The sequence below is a fragment of the Ursus maritimus genome, unplaced genomic scaffold, assembly GCF_017311325.1.
Source record: "Ursus maritimus isolate PB19 unplaced genomic scaffold, ASM1731132v1 scaffold_16, whole genome shotgun sequence".
NCBI classification, from domain to species: domain Eukaryota; kingdom Metazoa; phylum Chordata; class Mammalia; order Carnivora; family Ursidae; genus Ursus; species Ursus maritimus.
The window spans coordinates 1535346-1553563 of NW_024424008.1; the positions used below are offsets into that span (position 1 = coordinate 1535346).

General features: G+C 42.7%; 1 protein-coding gene across 1 annotated transcript; it reads left to right on the forward strand.

Moving 5' to 3' along the window:
- The first annotated feature begins 2838 nt into the window (after nt 1-2838).
- LOC103680050 (olfactory receptor 52B6) lies at nt 2839-14838 on the forward strand. The gene is made up of 3 exons (XM_040631309.1): nt 2839-3864; nt 11048-11081; nt 14503-14838. The coding sequence occupies exons 1-3, from the start codon at nt 2948-2950 to the stop codon at nt 14836-14838; spliced, it is 1287 nt and encodes a 428-aa protein (XP_040487243.1). The 5' UTR covers nt 2839-2947.
- Nucleotides 14839-18218: the final 3380 nt, after the last annotated feature.

The following is an 18218-nucleotide window of genomic DNA, read 5'->3' on the forward strand; positions in this document are numbered from 1 at the left end:
ATTTAAATATGGAGGCTGGTTTCGAGACTGGAAGGACTGCAGACTAGGTAGGGTGCAGTGTTCAGAGAAGTGGATCTGAAGCCTGGAAAACAACGTAGATGACCAATTCAGATTTGGGAGGCATTAGCACACGCGCATTAAAGGAAAGCCAGGCTGTGGACCAGATAAGCCAGGGTGAGTGGGGCGAGGAGAAACTGCAGACAGCCCAGAGGAAGTACCAACAGTAAACCGTCCTGCTGGGACAGAGTAACCCTTGATGAGGATGGGAAAGCAAGGCCAGGAGACAAGAGAAGAACCAGTGGAGGGTAGAGAAATCAAAACCTAAAGAGGCGTTTATGGAAGGACTGACTTTGAAGGAAAGAAGAAAGAACAGTAAATAGTGGAACAGGTTAGTGGAATAATATATTTTTATGATAGCTGTTGTTATTTTGTTTGTTTTCAAGGTTCTAAAGACTTGAATGTTTATAAATGCAAAAGATCCAAGAAACAAGATCAAAGAAATTAGGAGAAATTGAGGATATATAAGAGAGGAGTGACGGACAGAACAAAGTCCCTGAGGGGGTGGGAAAGAAAGAGGATTCAGAGAATAGATGGGAAATTATTCTTTTAAACATACATACATACTTACACACATTTACACACACATTTACACACACACACACACACACACGCAGGGATATGAGTATGTGTACGTTTATCCAGCTGGTTTAAGACGACACACACACAAAAGTAACTATGTGAGGGGCACCTGGGTGGCTCTGTCAGTTAAACATCTGCCTTTGGCTCAGGTCACGATCCCGGGGTCCTGGAATCGTGCCCCGCATCAGGCTTCCTGTTCAGCAGGGGGTCTGCTTCTCCCTCTCCCTCTGTGCTCTCTCTCTCTCTCAAATAAATAAATAAAATCTTAAAAGAAAAAAAGTAACAATGCGAGGTGATGGATCTCAACTAACTTGATTGTGCAATAATTTCACAACTGTATGCATATCCTAGATCACCACATTATACACCTTAAATATATGCAATTTTTTATTTGCCAGTTGTTAAAAAAATTAAATTAAAAAAACAAACTACAGATTTATTTTGAGAAAATCAGTATCTTCACAATCATCTGCGTCCTCTGATGTGTACGTGGTGTACATCTCCATCTACTTAGGTTCTAAAAAATCTCGGCCATATTTTGTAGTCCTCAGGGTAGAGGCTTTGCGAATTTCAGTTACATTTATTTATAAGTATGTGATTTTTTAACATATACTTTGTATGCTTTTATGTTTATATTATAAGGAAATTTTTAAATTCAATTTTCCGGTTGTTTGCTGCCAGTATAGGAAATTACAATTGATTTATAGTGTCTCTAAATAAATAGGTAAAATAACCTAAAGGAACTTTTTTATGCCTAGGTGAAGTAAAATATATTCCAGGTCTGATAAAGGAATCATTCATTGAAACACGGAAGAAACATTCACATGACTTTCTCTAAGACTGGAGGAAATGAGAGCAGAATGGGTGCAGAGATAAGATAAATTTGTGAGAGCGGAATAATACTATCAGGAGTTGGCTCCTGACAAAATTGAAGTCTGGGTTATACTGGAGGAAAGTTCTGTTAGGGGAAGAGGAATATGGACAGTGATAGAAGTTATATGTTCATTGTGAGGATAAGTGGGTAGGACTGAGGGGTCAAGTGGCCTGATGTAGTAAAGACTATTTGCATGGTCGTCATTTTCTCTACATCCTGACCATGTGAGCTAACACTGGTTAGATTTAGCGGAAGTCTGGGGGTGCCTGGGTGGCTCAGTCGTTAAGTGTCTGCCTTCAGCTCAGGGCGTGATCCCGGGGTCCTGGGATCAAGCCCCGCATCGGGCTCCCTGCCCCGCTGGGAAGCCTGCTTCTTCCTCTCCCACTCCCCCTGCTTGTGTTCCCTCTGTTGCTGGCTGTCTCTCTCTCTGTCAAATAAATAAATAAAATCTTAAAAAAAAAAAAAAGAATATTTAGTGGAAGTCTGAGCATTTCCAGGGAGAATGCTGCAGAAACCAATTGAAACTGAGAAGCTACTGATTCTGGCAGAAGCGATAGACATCTAGATTACATAGAAAGGAAAAAGCTCTTGTCTCAGTGGCTCACAAACTTTAGCATGCATCACAGTCAGCTGGTAGCCTTGCTGCCTCCTAGCCCCGTTTCTGATTCACTAGGTCTGTGGTACGGTCCAAGAATCTGCAAGTTCCCCGATGATGCTGATGATGCTGGTCTGAGGACCTCAGCTCCTGAAGCATTGTTCCACACCTTCCTTCTTGTTCTTGGTGACAGCACCACACTTCAGAGACAGATGGGTGACGCAAGAGGCACCACACCATTTAATAAGGCTTCCAAAGACAAAATTTAATGTAATAAACCAACAGGACAACAATTATGCTCATTTTAAAGATCAGAAAAAGTTTTAATTAGAAGAGACAGTAAGTTGCCCAAAATCACGCAGTCCAGTTGGCAGAGCAGACGCAGAAGCAGTTGCTCCTTGGCGCGGGACGGTAGCCCTCCTGTGCAGAGCTCATGACAGCGCACATACCTACAGAGATTATAGAGATTGGCTTTGGTGTTCTAGCTATTCCTGTTCTTTCCAGAACCTGTGGCACTGTCCTGGGTCTGGCAATGTTTTCGAGCCCTGTGAAAGTCCTAGAACTATACTGCAAGCCTCCAAATAAGAACACAGACCCCTTCTGTGGGTAGGGTCTGTCGTCGTGCTCTTTGTGCAGAGCCCGTGTGTCATTGTCTAGAGAGAATACGCCTGTGCCGAGCCCATCGTGGTCGTAGGACCTGGAAGTGCGTGCAGCCCTTGTAGTTGTTTGCAAGCCTTTATGTGCACTCTGCTGGTGTATATGAAGTCTGAAGCTATGTGTCCACTTTGGCACAGGTGAAGAAAATCACGGCCCTTTCATCTGCCAGCAGCACAGCTGCTATGAACGACTCTGACACACGTGTGGCAGGCTGCTTCCTCGTTGGCATCCCTGGGCTGGAACACCTGCACGTCTGGCTCGCCATCCCCTTCTGCACCATGTATGTAGCCGCCCTGGCAGGCAACGGCGTTTTGATTTGTGTCATCCTCTCCCAGCCAGGCCTGCACGAGCCCATGTATGTATTCCTGTCCATGTTGGCCAGTGCCGATATCTTGCTCTCCACTTCCACGATGCCCAAAGCACTGGCCAACTTCTGGCTAGGTTCTAGCCACATTTCTTTTGATGGCTGCCTCACCCAGATGTTCTTTATCCACTTCCTCTTCGTGGCTGACTCTGCTGTCCTGCTGGCCATGGCCTTTGACCGTTTTGTGGCCATCTGCTCCCCGCTGCGATATGCCACAATCCTCACGAGCACGGTCATTGGGAAGATCGTCGCTGCCACCCTGACCCGCAGCTTCCTCATCATGTTTCCATCCATCTTTCTTCTCAAGCGCCTGCACTACTGCCGGATCAACGTCATTGCACACACTTTTTGTGAGCACATGGGCATTGCCCGTCTGTCCTGTTCTGATATCTCCATCAATGTCTGGTACGGGTTGGCAGCCGCTCTACTCTCCACAGGCCTGGACATCATCCTTATCACTGTTTCCTACATTCACATCCTCCGAGCTGTCTTCCGCCTTCCTTCTCGAAATGCCCGGTCCAAGGCCCTGAGCACGTGTGGCTCCCATGTCTGTGTCATCCTCCTCTTCTACATCCCTGCCCTCTTCTCCATCTTTGCCTACAGGTTTGGTGGGAGACGCATCCCACGCTGTGTCCATATCCTCCTGGCCAACCTCTATGTGGTCATCCCACCTATGCTGAATCCCATTATTTATGGAGTTAGAACCAAGCAGATTTGGGAAGGGGCTAAACAGATGTTTTCACATCTTGCCCAGGAATCTAAATAAATGTTCTCGACTTGACCTCAGCTTAATCCCTTTCCATATCTATCAGTTGTTCCTGTATTCACCCTGTCCTCCTCTCTACATCTTCCAGATATCGCTGAGCTATTATCATCTATGTCCTGATTTATTTAAGTATACGCTCTACTCAAACCCACCTTTGACTTCTTTTTTAGAAATCTACAGTAATACCCACCCCACTTTCTTCCATCTATTACTCAATACCTTCTGATAACCCACCATCTTAAGAAAAACTGATTAGGGGAAATGTGATAACTTACCTGAATCTACCATCCAAACAAGACTTTTCTCAGCATTCACTTGCATTTTTCTCCTTAGTGTGTGTATAAGAATATGTATTATATATATTCCTATAATATATATAATATATGAAAATATATATCATGTAACATATATACAGTGCTTGGTATATAATAAATGCTTTGCAAATATAGCTTTTTTGTATTGTTGTTTTAAGTATTATTAATTAATAGCTCATCCAACTCAATTAATAGCTCATTACCTATAATTAATAAAAAGTTGTCCCGAGACAAACCATAAGAGACTCTTAATCATAGGAAACAAACTGAGGGTTGCTGGAGTGGGGGTGCTGAGGGCTGGGGTAATTGGGTGATGGGCATCAAGGAGGGCACATGATGTAATGAGCACTGGGTACTGTATAAGACTGATGAATCACTGAACTCTACCTCTGAAACTAATAATACACGATATGTTAATTAATAGAATTTTTAAAAAAGTAGTCCTGAGACCCGAACAGATTGTGTAATCATACATGAATTTTATTTCTACATAGAGGAATAGGAAAGAGAAAACAAGATTTAAAAAAGAATTAATCTAATATTTATAGTAACTGAATTCAATGAAAAGAAATTTTTAAATATAAAAATTAACCGTATTTAGAAATTGTTGTAGACATTGCTCTAAGTACACCTACTACAAAACTTACAGACTCGATTGCTGTTTTGCAGACACGCCAAGTTCATCTCCTCCTCAGGTCCTGGTAACTGTCAATCTGATGCCTGAAACTCCCTCTTCCTATATCTTTACATGACTCACTCCCTCCTTTCATTCAGTTTTCTGTTGATATGTTTCTTCCACAGAGACATCCCTACAATCTTCCAATAATAAATACTTCCCTTTTTTCATGGCAAAACAACCAAAACCAAAGCCAAGTCCCCCCACCCCCAAAATAAAACACCATAAGCAAAATCAAAAGTCAATGTCAAACTGGGAAGAAATATTTTCAAATTATATTACAGATGAATGGTTAATTTTTCCTAATATATAAGGAGCTGATAAAATGTAGGAAAAAAAAGATTAAGAGTGTAATGAAAGAGGATAAAGTCAACTGGAATATGCTTAACTACTAATAAGAGAAAATGAAATTAAGACTATACCAAAGTACAATTTCTCACCTGTCAGATTGGCATAAATTAAAAGGATTAACATGGTGTCGGCAAAGATTTAGGTAAACAAGCTCTTTCATACATGGCTCATGAATATAAAATTTAACAGAATTTTTGTGGAATTTGAAAATATCTTGACAAAATTCTCGTGCATTTATCCTTTGATCCAGCAACCACACAGGAAACTTCCTTTTAGACATGGCTTCACAGGTACAAAACAATATATGCCCAAGTTTAGTATTTATGGCAAAATTTTTATAATACTAACATAGTTGAAAAACTTAAATGGAGTCTGAAACCTGGGCCCCAGTGCTTACTAGGAGTGGCACATTTCCCAAGTTCCACAAAGACTTTAAAGCCACACAGACTTGACTTAGAGAAAGTCACCATATTCAGTACACACTAGCCATTTGTCGCTAGGCAGTGTATCGAATCTCTTTAAACTTCTTCTCCTTCTCTGTAAAATGTGGTAACACCCACTTCAGAGTTGTTTTGATTATTAAAGAGATTAGCCTGACATAACAAAATAAATGGTGTTTTAATGGACATTTTGTTGCTATCAAATTTGTCAGTATTGGGGCGCCTGGGAACTCAGTCAGTTCAGCGTCCCGCTCTTGATTTTGGCTCAGGTCATGATCTCAGGGTTCTGTGTCAGGCTCCGCGCTCAGCCGGGTTGCTGCTCTAAGACTCCTTCTCCCTCTCCCTCTGCTTGCCCACTGCCCCCATCTCTCTCTCTAAAATAAATAAGTAAATCTTTATTCAAAAAATGTGTCACTATTATACAATAGCTGGACTACACTTCCTTTTAGGTATACTTGTGTGTGCATCGCTGGGAGAACTGTATTTCTGTAGGTTAAATACCTAAAAGTGGAAGAGTCAGATGATAGATTATACATATTTAAAATTTTAATAAATTTTAAGAAGTTGAATTTTAAGAAATTTTAAGAATTATATTGTAATAAATTTTAAGAAGGCTTTTTAAAAAGCCTTATTTACGTATTTTTGTTCATATCAATTATGATTTGAATTAAACAGCCCTAGGGTATCTGTTCCATTTGGCAAATTCTTGATAACTGCTTTAGTAACTTTTGGTAATGTATTCTTTTTTTTTGGTCCTTCACCCCTCAGTCTGAATAACCTTGAAAAAATTGAGAGCCTTCTAGGCCTTGAAAGAAACAGAATCTCACCAATCTGAATTAAGAAACAGTTGCTAATGAGTAACAAGGAAGGAGATAACCTGTGTCATCATCCTGGACCTTCTGACAGTACCTTGAGCACCAGCTGTGCCCCCAGCATCCAGAGAGGCTGCATCCTCAGAATCTGGGAGAAGAGTCAGCCAAGGAAAAAGCCAAACCTACACTACTGTCTACCGTATACTGGATCAGCTTCCAACCTAGAACACCTAGAACATTCTAGCCCTTTCTCCATCTGGCCATCCTGGCTGAAAACCGCAGGACGCTGAGGCTGGGTCCTAGAGAGACACTTCACAAGAATTGTCAGGAAACATTGGCAAAGATAGGGAAACGGGAGAAAAAGATTACTGGTGCTCTTGGAGTGGAATTTTGGGTGTTGTCTAACAGACTCCAGGAATTATCTGGTTTTATAAGGATGTACTACTGTGATTATCTTTGATTGACTGGGGTCTAGGCTATTTTACAACCCTATAAATTGTAGAAAATGTTAACAAAGCAAATGTTTTCTGTCTGGCATTGCAAATGATTCCTGCTCACGGCAAGTGAAAGTAATTTTGTCTGCTGAGAACACAAATTTCTTGCCAACTGCTGGCTCCCTCAGAGTAACCCATAAATAATCTGTTGATAAAACAAGGCAAAGTTTAGTCTTAATACAAGAAGAAAGACAGAGTCTTCAAGGGAGAATGATGAAGTTGAGATACTTACAAACATTTGGAGTTCTTTTCAAGATGGGTCTTCCGATTCAGCGGCTTAATTAAGAATGAGTAAGGGTAACAGTTTAAGATTGATGGAAACAGTAAGGTAAGAAGAATTTTGAGGTAAGGAGGCTTGAAAAGTCTTGAGAAATAAACTCTATCTATTGAAGTTGATCACATATGAATGTATTTCTATGTTGAATAATAAACTTACCTGAAATTTTTACCTTCCTGGACGAGAGCCTCCTAAAATAGCAAAACCATGTTGGAATGGTATGTTTTTACTAGTGTAGAGAGTAAGTTATATAGGATGGCGAATGTTTCCATTCTCATTCCTTAAGTCATAGTCTTATTTAAACTGATTTTAATATCTTACTGGTTCCTTCTTTAATTAATGAATTAAATAAATCTTCGACATGTGTTTATCTTATATTTGTATAAATGTTGTGGATTTTATCTCTGTTTTAAATCCTTTAATGAGAAAGGAGATGAGAGACTGGGAGAGCGGGAGGAGAAAAAAAAATGTGGCATTAAAGACTCACATGAATTTAAAGTGAGGGCTGTGTGTGTGTGCATTTCTCTAACCATGGTCAGCTAACTGGATGAAGAAAAAGCAGCAAAGAGCCAAATATAAACAGGGTTGGTATTTTGCTAAGAACCCACAAAGAAGGTGGAGAGTGGCAAAGTCTTTGAATGAACACGTCAAAGAGTGATTATAATAGTGGAATTTAAACTGGGAATATTGGAGAGTAGTGCAGACGTGGAGGGGGTGCTGTGGACAGGGAATAGGTGTCAGGAACCAGTTTCATTATGGTGGGATTAAAGGAAATTATGGTGATGGCGCCTAAAGAGAAAGAGTGAAAGGATTGAAACCGAGGTCATAGAAAGGTTTTGTAATTATTGGTGACAACAGGGTGTGCAGCATGACCATGGGAAGGAGGGACTGAGAAAGGATGAAACACAAGCTTATTTTAGGAAAGGTAGTGAACAGAATGAAGGTCAGTATAAGCAAGGATCCTCTATGAATTGAATTATCAAGAATCACGATAAGAAAGTAATGGAGAGAGAGAGACAGAGACAGAGACAAAGAGCCAGGGGCGAGACCAAGAATGTAAAGATAATATTCCAAGAAGTTCATAATACAGGGAATCTTACTGATAGATGACTGTGAGTCTCGGATTGTCCAGGGGAGGATTTCAAAAGTTTAAGAGGGCTGGAATATGGAATCACAACTAGGGCTATCCAGGGCCTTAGGGCGATAAGAGTCTGAGCAATGACCTTGAATCATGACCTTCTTGCATGTGACATAACAGGGATAAAATGCATAGTGACATTGTTCCTAATGGTCTCAAAGCAGTGAGTGGTGGTGAGTATCCGGGGGGAGAGAGGTGCGACCGGTAAGTCCAGGAGAACTCATTGTTGGCTGCTCCAGCCTCTGGAGATGTGGAGGCTGGGGAAGGGCTGGTGTTCTCAGAGGCAGAGGGTCGCTCTCTTGATTCCTGGGGCATCACTTAACATTCCATGCCCCTCTGGACAAGATGGACTTCACCTATTCTGCACAAGGCAGTCAAGTTCTCCCAGGCTCCCTTCTGCCTTTAAATGCACAATGACTCCAGGACCTCTTAGGTGCTTACAAAACATTTGAATCTTAAAAACAATATTCCTCATAATATAGAGGAAGGGTAAGTTGTAAAACAACAATTAATCAATACTTAACTATTAACCATACTGTTATGCTTCAGTTCGACTCTCCTTGTTAATTATTTTGAACACGTGGGATGCGGGCATGTTTTTGTTTCAGATCATGGAGGAAAAATAAACATCCCCGAGGCCAAGACCTCAATATCACTGTCTACTGGCCTCTGGTAATATCCAAGCCCTTTGTATTTGCTGTTCTTCAAGATCCTGTCACAGTTCTTCCTTGCTTGGGGCAGGCATTTCTTCCTCTTTCAATTTCGCCATTGGTGTTGCAGCATTCCTGACAAAAGTACGCACTGAAAATGACTGGACATATTTTGAATACCTCCCTATAGCAGACTTTTGGGCTCCTCCAGTCCCATCCCATTCTTTCCTCTTTTACCCCTCCCCCACCCCCAGAACTTTTCCTTGCTCTCTGTCCCATTCTGCACAGGCAGGTATAGGTGAGTGAAGCCAGGTGCCCTTCACCCTCCCTACTGAGAGTTTCACCTCCCCTACCAGACTTCAGCAGTGGGCTGGTGCTGAGTGGAGAGATGGAGGGGATTTTGCAAGTTTAAAGTGTGACCTGAGCTTGGGGAGTGAGCAAAGAAAAGCTGACCTCGGGCCATGAAGAAGCTGTGTAAAGGCCATTGTCCAGCAGACCCTGACACAGAAAGCTAAATGGAAGAGGAGAGGCAGCGCTGAAGCCCTGAATAAAGGGGTCACGCCACCAGATAAGTGAGACTGAGAGGCCAGCATCCGGCATTTCTTTCTTTTTCTTCTTTTTTTTTTAAAGATTTCATTTATTTATGAGAAAGAGAGTGGGAGAGCACTAATGGGGGGGAGGAGGAGGGAGTTGGGGAGGGGATGGGAAGTGCCCTATCTCCTAATTTCTTTTTTTTTTTTTAAGATTTTTTATTTATTTATTCGACAGAGATAGAGACAGCCAGCGAGAGAGGGAACACAAGCAGGGGGAGTGGGAGAGGAAGAAGCAGGCTCATAGCAGAGGAGCCTGATGTGGGGCTCGATCCCATAACGCCGGGATCACGCCCTGAGCCGAAGGCAGACGCTTAACCGCTGTGCCACCCAGGCGCCCCTGGCATTTCTGTTTCTGCTCCAGGAGATAAGCCCAGTTTCCTTCCTTCCTTCCATCTTTCCTTCCTCCCTCCCTCTCTCTCTTCCTCCCTTCCTTTCTTCTTTTCTTTCTTTCCATTTAAATAAGAGCTTTATTGAGATGTAATTCACATACCACACAATTCACTTGTTTTGAGTGTATGACTCAGTGTTTATTATGTTCATAAAGCTGTGTCGCTATCACCACCACCAGTTTTAGAGCGTCCCCATTACTCACCTCCCCCAACAAAACCAGTATCCCTTTTTCTTCCATCCCACCTCCCAGCCTGAGGCAACCACTAAACTACTTTCTCTTTTTATAGATTTACCAATTCTGGACATTTTACATAAATGAAGTCATATAATATGTGATCTTTTTGGACTGGTTTCTACTGTTTTCAGGGTCCATCCGTGTCGTTGCACGTACCGGTACTTCATTCCTTCGGACGGCTGAATCATCTGCTGTGGCAGGGACATACCACGTTTGTTTATCCATTTATAAGTTAATGGGTGTTAATGTAAGAACACAGGAATCTGGGAGAATTACTAGTCCTGAGACTCCTATATTCTACACTCCCCACTGACTTCGAGATCTGCCAAGTTCTCTTAATATAGACATCCGTCGATTCCTGCTAATCGTGACTCCTTATTACCCAGATCAGGGACCGTATCTGCTAGCTTCTCAATATCCCGTCTCCTTTGCCCGACGGTTCTCACGAGGGCTCATAGCATACTTCACAAGACAAAGTGATTAACCGTCTCCACCCCGCCGCATCCATATACTCCTTTACTCCTCTCTAGGACACTTTGCACCACCTATGAGAGAAAAGGAAGCGTCCAGAAATCACAGAACACACCCCCTTCGAGAAAGGCTTAATACTGAGGTCGGAAAAGCAGGACCCAGGCTGACTATACTAGAAACCCAACAGGGAACATGAAAGATGCAAAATAAGATCTCTAGGGTTTAGAGCCACACCATCCTCCCAGGAGCTTAATGCAAAATTAGTCTTAGGTTCTCCTTGTTTCTCCCTCAAATATGCTTCGATCGCACAGCCTGATCTTGCCACCTCAGCGGCTTGCTTTACCAGTTACTTCATATTCTAACTGTTGCCTTCTTCTAGTTTCATCTGGACTGGTTTAATCATCTATTAGTTGGTCCCCTGGTTCAGCTTTGTGTACCTCCTGGCTGCCACCTTCCCCAGACACCCAAAAGATCTACCCAGAATACAAATAGTTACACTTTCCATTGCCTATAGGATAATAAAATCCAACCCCATTGGGGCGCCTGGGTGGCTCAGTCAGGTAAGCGTCTGCCTTGGCCTCAGGTCTTGAACCCAGGGTCCCGGGATCAATCCCCTGCAGCCACCCTCCTGCTCTGCGGGGAGTCTGCTTCTCCCTCTGCCCCTCACTCTGCTTTTTTTCTCTCTCTCAAATAAATAAATAAAATCTAAAAAAAAAAAAAAAACAACCCATAAAAGACATTTATTGAATGGAAAGTAAACTAGCAGACACATTACAGGACAACACCTATTAGTACCTGACATGCCAGTTAATTTTGGACAAAGAAATGTAAGTTGAGTTTCTCAGGCTTTCTTCCTAAAGCAGATTTCCATCCTTCACTATCTTTTCCGTGATAAGCTGAATTTCAGGAGTAAAAACTGAATTGTCAAAGGCCTGTGAAGGGTGAGGGTGGGTGGATTGGGCTTGCATGAAGTTGGGGTTCAACACTGAGGGGAAATAAGAGTCCAGGAGATAAGAGAGATCAAGAAAAACTTAAGAGAACGCAAACTGATTGGAAAGATAAAAAGACATTTTAAAAAGAGCAAAGCAGTGTGGCATTTGCCCTGGAATTTTGGAGAAGCTAGTCTCCTGAGAGAAATGCAAGTCTGAAAAGAAATGCAAATTGTATTGAATGGAATCAATTATCCACTATTTGATTTATTCACCCTCACACTGAAAAAAGATTTTGATGAAAAGAGTTTTGAGCTAATTCCTGTGCTAGGTACTGTCTTTCCTTTGTATCTTTCTCAGACCTAGACCTCAGACTTCTTGAAAAAATATTATTATTGAAGTATAGTTGACATACAATGTCATATTAGTTTGAGATGTCCAACACAGTGATTCGACAATTCGATATATTACTCAGTGCTCACTACCATAAGATGGTCACCATCTGCCACCATAGAAAGTTATTCCGTATTATTGACTGTATTCCGTATGCTGTACTTTTTCATTCTGTGACATTTATTTTGTAACTTCAAGTAGGTAACTCTTAATCCCCTTTACCTATTTTGCATCCCCCCCAGGCCGTCGTTAAGAGCGGGACTCCCTTGAGCTTTCTCCTTGGCCCTTTGCTCAGTTTCTTCAAGGTGCTTTCCCTGGAAAGATGTTCCTTTGGTTCTCCTTGGACTATCACTTCATATTTCTCTTCTTACTTCCATTCTTCATCTCTTACCTCACCTCTTCATGTCATCATTAAGACGAGAGAGTAAGAAATCTGGACGTACATCTAGAGTTATGTATCCTTGATCCTCCCTATACATTATCACTGATTTGCATGGAGAGAAAACAAATTATTTCACAGATCCATTCTCTTTTATCCTAACTCAAGAGCATCTAGTGAAGCATGCTTTCCTCTGTACTAAAGCAATAGCTAGACATTTACTCTCCCTGGATTGAGGCATTTTGTTACTTGCAGACCTCTGTACCCTGCTCACTGCTGCCAGGTGCTCTCTTCTTCTTCTTTTTTTAGTAAAGATTTTATTTATTTATTTGACAGAGATAGAGACAGCCACAGCCAGCGAGAGAGGGAACACAAGCAGGGGGAGTGGGAGAGGAAGAAGCAGGCTCCTAGTGGAGGAGCCTGATGTGGGGCTCGATCCCACAACGCCGGGATCACGCCCTGAGCCGAAGGCAGACGCCTAACCGCCTAACCACTGTGCCACCCAGGCACCCCCCAGGTGCTCTCTTCTTATGTGACATTTACATATTCAGAACATGTCACTCCCCAGCTACCCCCTACCATCCCCCCCACACACACACCTGATTAAAACTCTTTAGTGGCTTGCCGGCGATGTTAAGATAATCTAGTGGGGAAAGAATATGGTCCTGGGACAACTGGATATCTACATGCAAAAGAATAAAATTGGACTTCTATTTCACACCCTAAAAATTAACTCGAAATAGATCATAAACCTAAGTATAAGAGCTAAATCATAAAATTTTAAAAAATATATAGGAGTAAATCTGAGAGTTGGGAAAATTCAAAACTTGTTCTTCTAAAGGATGAGGTCGAGAAAATGAAGAGACGACCTCTAGCATGGGAGAAAATATTTACAAATCATAGAATTCATAAAGGACTTGCTTCTAGAATATATAAAAGAACTCTTACTTAATAATAAAATGACAACCCATTTAAAAAAATGGGCCAAGGAACAGAATAAACATTTCTCCAAAGAAGATATGCAAATAGTAGTAAAGTGTATGAAAAGATGTGTAACACCATTAGTCCTTTGGGAAATGCAAATTAAAATATCAGTGAGATACCACTTCACACTCACTAAGATGACTATAAAAGACATATGATAACAAATATTGGCAGAGATATGGAGACATTAGAACCCTTTACACTGCCGGTGGGAATGTAAAATGGTGCATTCACTTTGGAAAACAATCTGGAAGATTCTCAAGCATAAATACATGATCTGGTAGTTTTATTCTTAGGTATATGCCCAAGGGAGAAAAAAAGCCTAGGTTAAAAAAAAACCAACAACAAAATTAAAAAAACTTGTACAAGAAAATTCATGTCACATTATACATAAAAGCCAAAAAACAGACACAATCCGAAATGTCTAAAACCTGATGAATGGGTAAACAAAATGTGGAAAAATCCTTGTTGCCCAACCTTTCTGCGCTGACTTTTATCTGGACCCCTCCCTCCTTCCTGTAGGCCCTCCTCCCCCAATGCACTTTCCCAGACCAGGTCAGCTTCGTCTCCTCGGTTCCCTTGGGCCAAAAGTTTGCCCTTCCTTTCGTCTCAAGAGTTACTGTGCCCCTGAAACCTTATACTTACAGCTCTCAGGCTTCATAAGCTTTGCATGTATTCACAAGGACCTAAAGACCCGTATACATGATCTCTCATAGGGTACATAGGTCACGTAGGTTAAAACCGCAGATATAATTTTTAAGTTAAATTTTAATGATGTTTTGGGGCGCCTGGGTGGCACAACGGTTAAGCGTCTGCCTTCGGCTCAGGGCGTGATCCCGACGTTCTGGGATCCAGCCCCACATCAGGCTCCTCCGCTATGAGCCTGCTTCTTCCTCTCCCACTCCCCCTGCTTATGTTCCCTCTCTCGCTGGCTGTCTCTATCTCTGTCAATAAATAAATAAAATCTTAAAAAAATTTTTTTAATGATGTTTTTGCAAAACATACCATTATGATGCGAAGCGGTTATCTTTACCTACTAGTATAAGTTTGGATATTTTTATTCAGACGTTTGAATCAACAGGTGTACTATCAGTGTTCCTCAACACTGACACGAGGTCAGAAAACTCAAGTGAAGAAGATTTGCAAGCGCCATCTCTGGTGTTCAGGTGCTCTCCAAGGCCCCAACCTGCAGCGCACAGGTAAGCAGAACAGCGCCCCCGCCGGCAGGTGCGGCCCCGGCGACCACACCCCTGGAGTGCCGGACCGCGCGGCGCCGGACAGGCAGCCCTATCAGCAGCCCTATCAGCAGCCCTCGCCTGCCTCGCTCCGCCTCTGGGCCCGGAGTCTCTCGGCTGGGACGGAGGTGGCCGCAGCCGTGTGTCCTCGGCTCGGATCCAGGCCCCGGAGTCCAGGTTAGTGAGCCACTCCGTTTTCTGGCCAGCCACCGCTGTCCGCTCTGGTACCGGGAGTTCGACCCGCCCTGCAGGCTGGGCTGCGGGTTCGCGGGTGGACAGGAGTGAGGGAGACCTCCGCGGTTTTGAGTTGACTCAACTTTGGCAAGGGAGCTCGGTAGGCCAGGCTACTCCTGGCTCGGGACCCGGGGTGGTCTGTGCAAAGGGTCGTGACGGGGCCGCAGGAGGTAGGGAAAGCAGCCCTGAAAGTTTTGAGTTCGGGAATGCGTGCAAACCGTGGGACCGGCGTGGATTCCGAGGTCAGCATCCCCTCCCCCATCGCTGTCTCTGCCCCCAGGAAGTGACACCGCTTATCCTCCACCCGGGAGGCCCTGACCTCTCCCCGGGGAGCTGGGGGGTGAGGCTTCCGCCCTCGCCCGACCTGCGGGTCTGTTCCAGGGCCGGGCCCTCGAGCCCCCGGTCCTCACAGTCTACTCAAAACTACTGGGGGAGTCTTGACTCCCCGGGGGCTGCTCATTCTGTCGGTAGGCGGGTCACAGGGAGACGTCTGCCCTTCTGTGACAGGCCACTTGCTGTCACTCCTGGCAGAGGTGAGAGGGCAATAAAAGATGCGGTCCCTCCCTTTCCGAGCTCATGATGTTGATCATTTTATTTTCATTTCTTTTTCATCCTCACTGCGAATGAGCTCGGTGACATTAGGGACAACGTTAATTAAGTTAATCAGTCGATGCAGAAATGGGTGGTGATCCTGTGTCCAAATTCTGCCTCTGACACTGATCTCTTTGAGCTTCCGGTTTTTTCTCCCATCTGTAAAATGGGTCGAAGTGATACTTACACCCTAGAGTTTTGGTGAGAATTAAGTGGAGGGAAAGGTTTAAACACACAGGCGACTGCCTGACAAATAGTAAATTAAATCATTACTCTTGACAAAGTCAACGCTGAGCTTTTAAAAAATTGCAGTCAGAACAATTTTTGCAAGATAGAGTGGGGAACAAAATGTTAAAATGCACTACGATGAAGAAGAATATGACTAACATCTAAACATGTGAAAATAGAACAAGAGTATTAAAAATTTGGAATTACGCGTGGAATATCACAAATGCAGGGAAAAATAAGAATTTTGTGAACGGTCCATTTAAAAAAAACCTTGGTTAATGGCATTATCTAAAACTCAGGGAGAAGAAAACTTGTGCAGGACAATATTTTAAGAATTTGCAAAGTTATTAAATTATACGTTTCTGAAATGCATGGGATAGAGATTCTTTGGAAGTACATTTAAAAAAGAATTTGAACCTGATTATGTTCCAATTCCAATATTTATCAAGTGCCCCCTGCTAGATAATCCATCCCAGATAATAGGTTAAATAGAATATAACCCCACACAAAGGTAAAAAAATACATCTTATTTTTCCCTAAGCATAAGAAACCAAACTCACTTAATGCAATTTCCACCATTTAGGTTTCTGCTGCATTTTCAGTTGCGCTCCCAGCTGGGTGGCAGCGCTGCCCATCTTACTTCTAACTCATTCTGCGCCCCCGGCCGGGGCTAGCCTGTAGTATTCCCTGCCCAGACACTGACTTTTATTCTGAAGCTATTTTGATACTGAATTGTGAGCTTCCTTTCTATAGAATGCTTCCGATCTATCAGCCTATCCTCTGATTCTTCCGCGCCCCCCCCCGCCTCTTTCCAGCTATTTTGCCCCCCAAATGGCATCTGCCAGGGAAGGAAGTGCCTTTACGCAAGACAGGGCTTCTGACCCGTGGATGTGCATAGAGTCACCTGGAGACCTTTATTGACTTGCAGAAACTGAAGGGGTCAGGGTGAGGCTGAGATTCTGCATAAAGAGCTCCACCGGATGCCAATGCTGATAGCGGACCACCCGACATTCTTTCTCAGGCATCTGCTTCTGATTTAATAGTTCCACCTGGTCCTGAATTTGGCCTCTTTCATTTGCAGATTCGATCCACAGGGCTTTGGGATCTGAACTCCTCACACAGCCAGGCTGTGGTCTCTCAGTCGGGTCACTGCTCTTGACACAGAACTTCCTGGGAGACTGAATTGACCTGCCTTGTCTCCTCCGGGCTGCGCTCCGCTGCTGCGGGTAGTCAAGGGCCTGCTGGGATCTGGGCAAGGTCTACTCAAACATGCTAACTAATTTCTTCCTTTCTGCAGCCTCAATTTTATACCCTCTGACAAGAGACATTAACTCTTACAGCATCTTTTCTGTTCAAAAATCTTTCACTGTCTTGAATATCTATAGGACTGCATTAGGTGGAAAAGAAATATAGAAATATAATGGGGCCACATACATAATTTTAAATTTCCCGTGGCCTTATTTAATAGAAGAAACAGGTGAAATTGATTTGAATATATTTTATTTAACTCAGTGCATTAATAATATAAAATATTAAGATGTGTAATCAATATAAAAACTATTAGTGTTATATTTTCGATTATTTTTTCTAACAAAATCTTTGAAATCTGGTGTGTATTTTATACTTAAAACATCTTATTTTTGACCAGCCACATTTCAAGTGTGCAAGTGGCTGCCATATTCGACAGCTCGGTTCTAATTTATGCTTAGACAATCAGAAAGCCAAGCCTTCAACTTTTCTCAATATGTTTCTTCTTTGTTTTTGTCAGCTCTCATGAGTTACAATTTACATCTATTAAATCAATTGTAAGGCATACAATTCGGTGAGTTATGTACACAGTTGTGCAACCGCCAACACAGTCCGTTGTAAAGGGCATTTTCATCGCCCCCAAAAGTTCCTTTGTCCTGTTGCAGTTAATCCCCTTCTCACAGCCCTGGGTTTGGCACTAGTCTATTTCCAGATAGTATAGTTTTATTTTTTCTAGGATTTCATATAAATGGAATCATACAGTAACTTACCTTTGGAATCTAGCTTCTTTCCGTTTGTATCATGCTTTTGAGATTTATCTGGTTGTAAGTATCAGTTCCACTTTATTGTTTGGCAATATGCCATCGTATGGACATACGAAATGTCTTCATGTTCCAGTTAATGGTTTTATGGATTATTTCCAGTTTTTGGCTGTTACTGCATTGCACTGCATCTATAAAGCAGAAATGCCCCATGGCCCCTCCTGTACTTGAAGGTCACGACCGGGACCCCAGGGCTAGTGTGACTTCGGTGAGGCAGTGCATTTGTGAGTTGGCGCTTCCGTAATGTCCCAGACAAGACTCCAGCTAGGTAAGCCGAGCACGTGGCTTACAAGGAAGGTGATTAAATGCAAGAACACACTCACTCACTCTACACTTACGGGAATACATACATAAGAAAAATGTCTTTAAAACATTCTCATTGTGATTTAAGACAATGGTAATATAGTTTCACAACGGAAAACTTCTAATAATGAGAACAA

Coding starts and splice junctions, on each gene's coding strand:
- LOC103680050 (XM_040631309.1), top strand. CDS start 2,948: ATGAACGACTCTGACACACGTGTGGCAGGCTGCTTCCTCGTTGGCATC. Junction 3,865..11,047: donor TGGGAAGGGGCTAAACAGAT/GTTTTCACATCT, acceptor TCGATCGCACAG/CCTGATCTTGCCACCTCAGC. Junction 11,082..14,502: donor CTCAGCGGCTTGCTTTACCA/GTTACTTCATAT, acceptor TTGAATCAACAG/GTGTACTATCAGTGTTCCTC.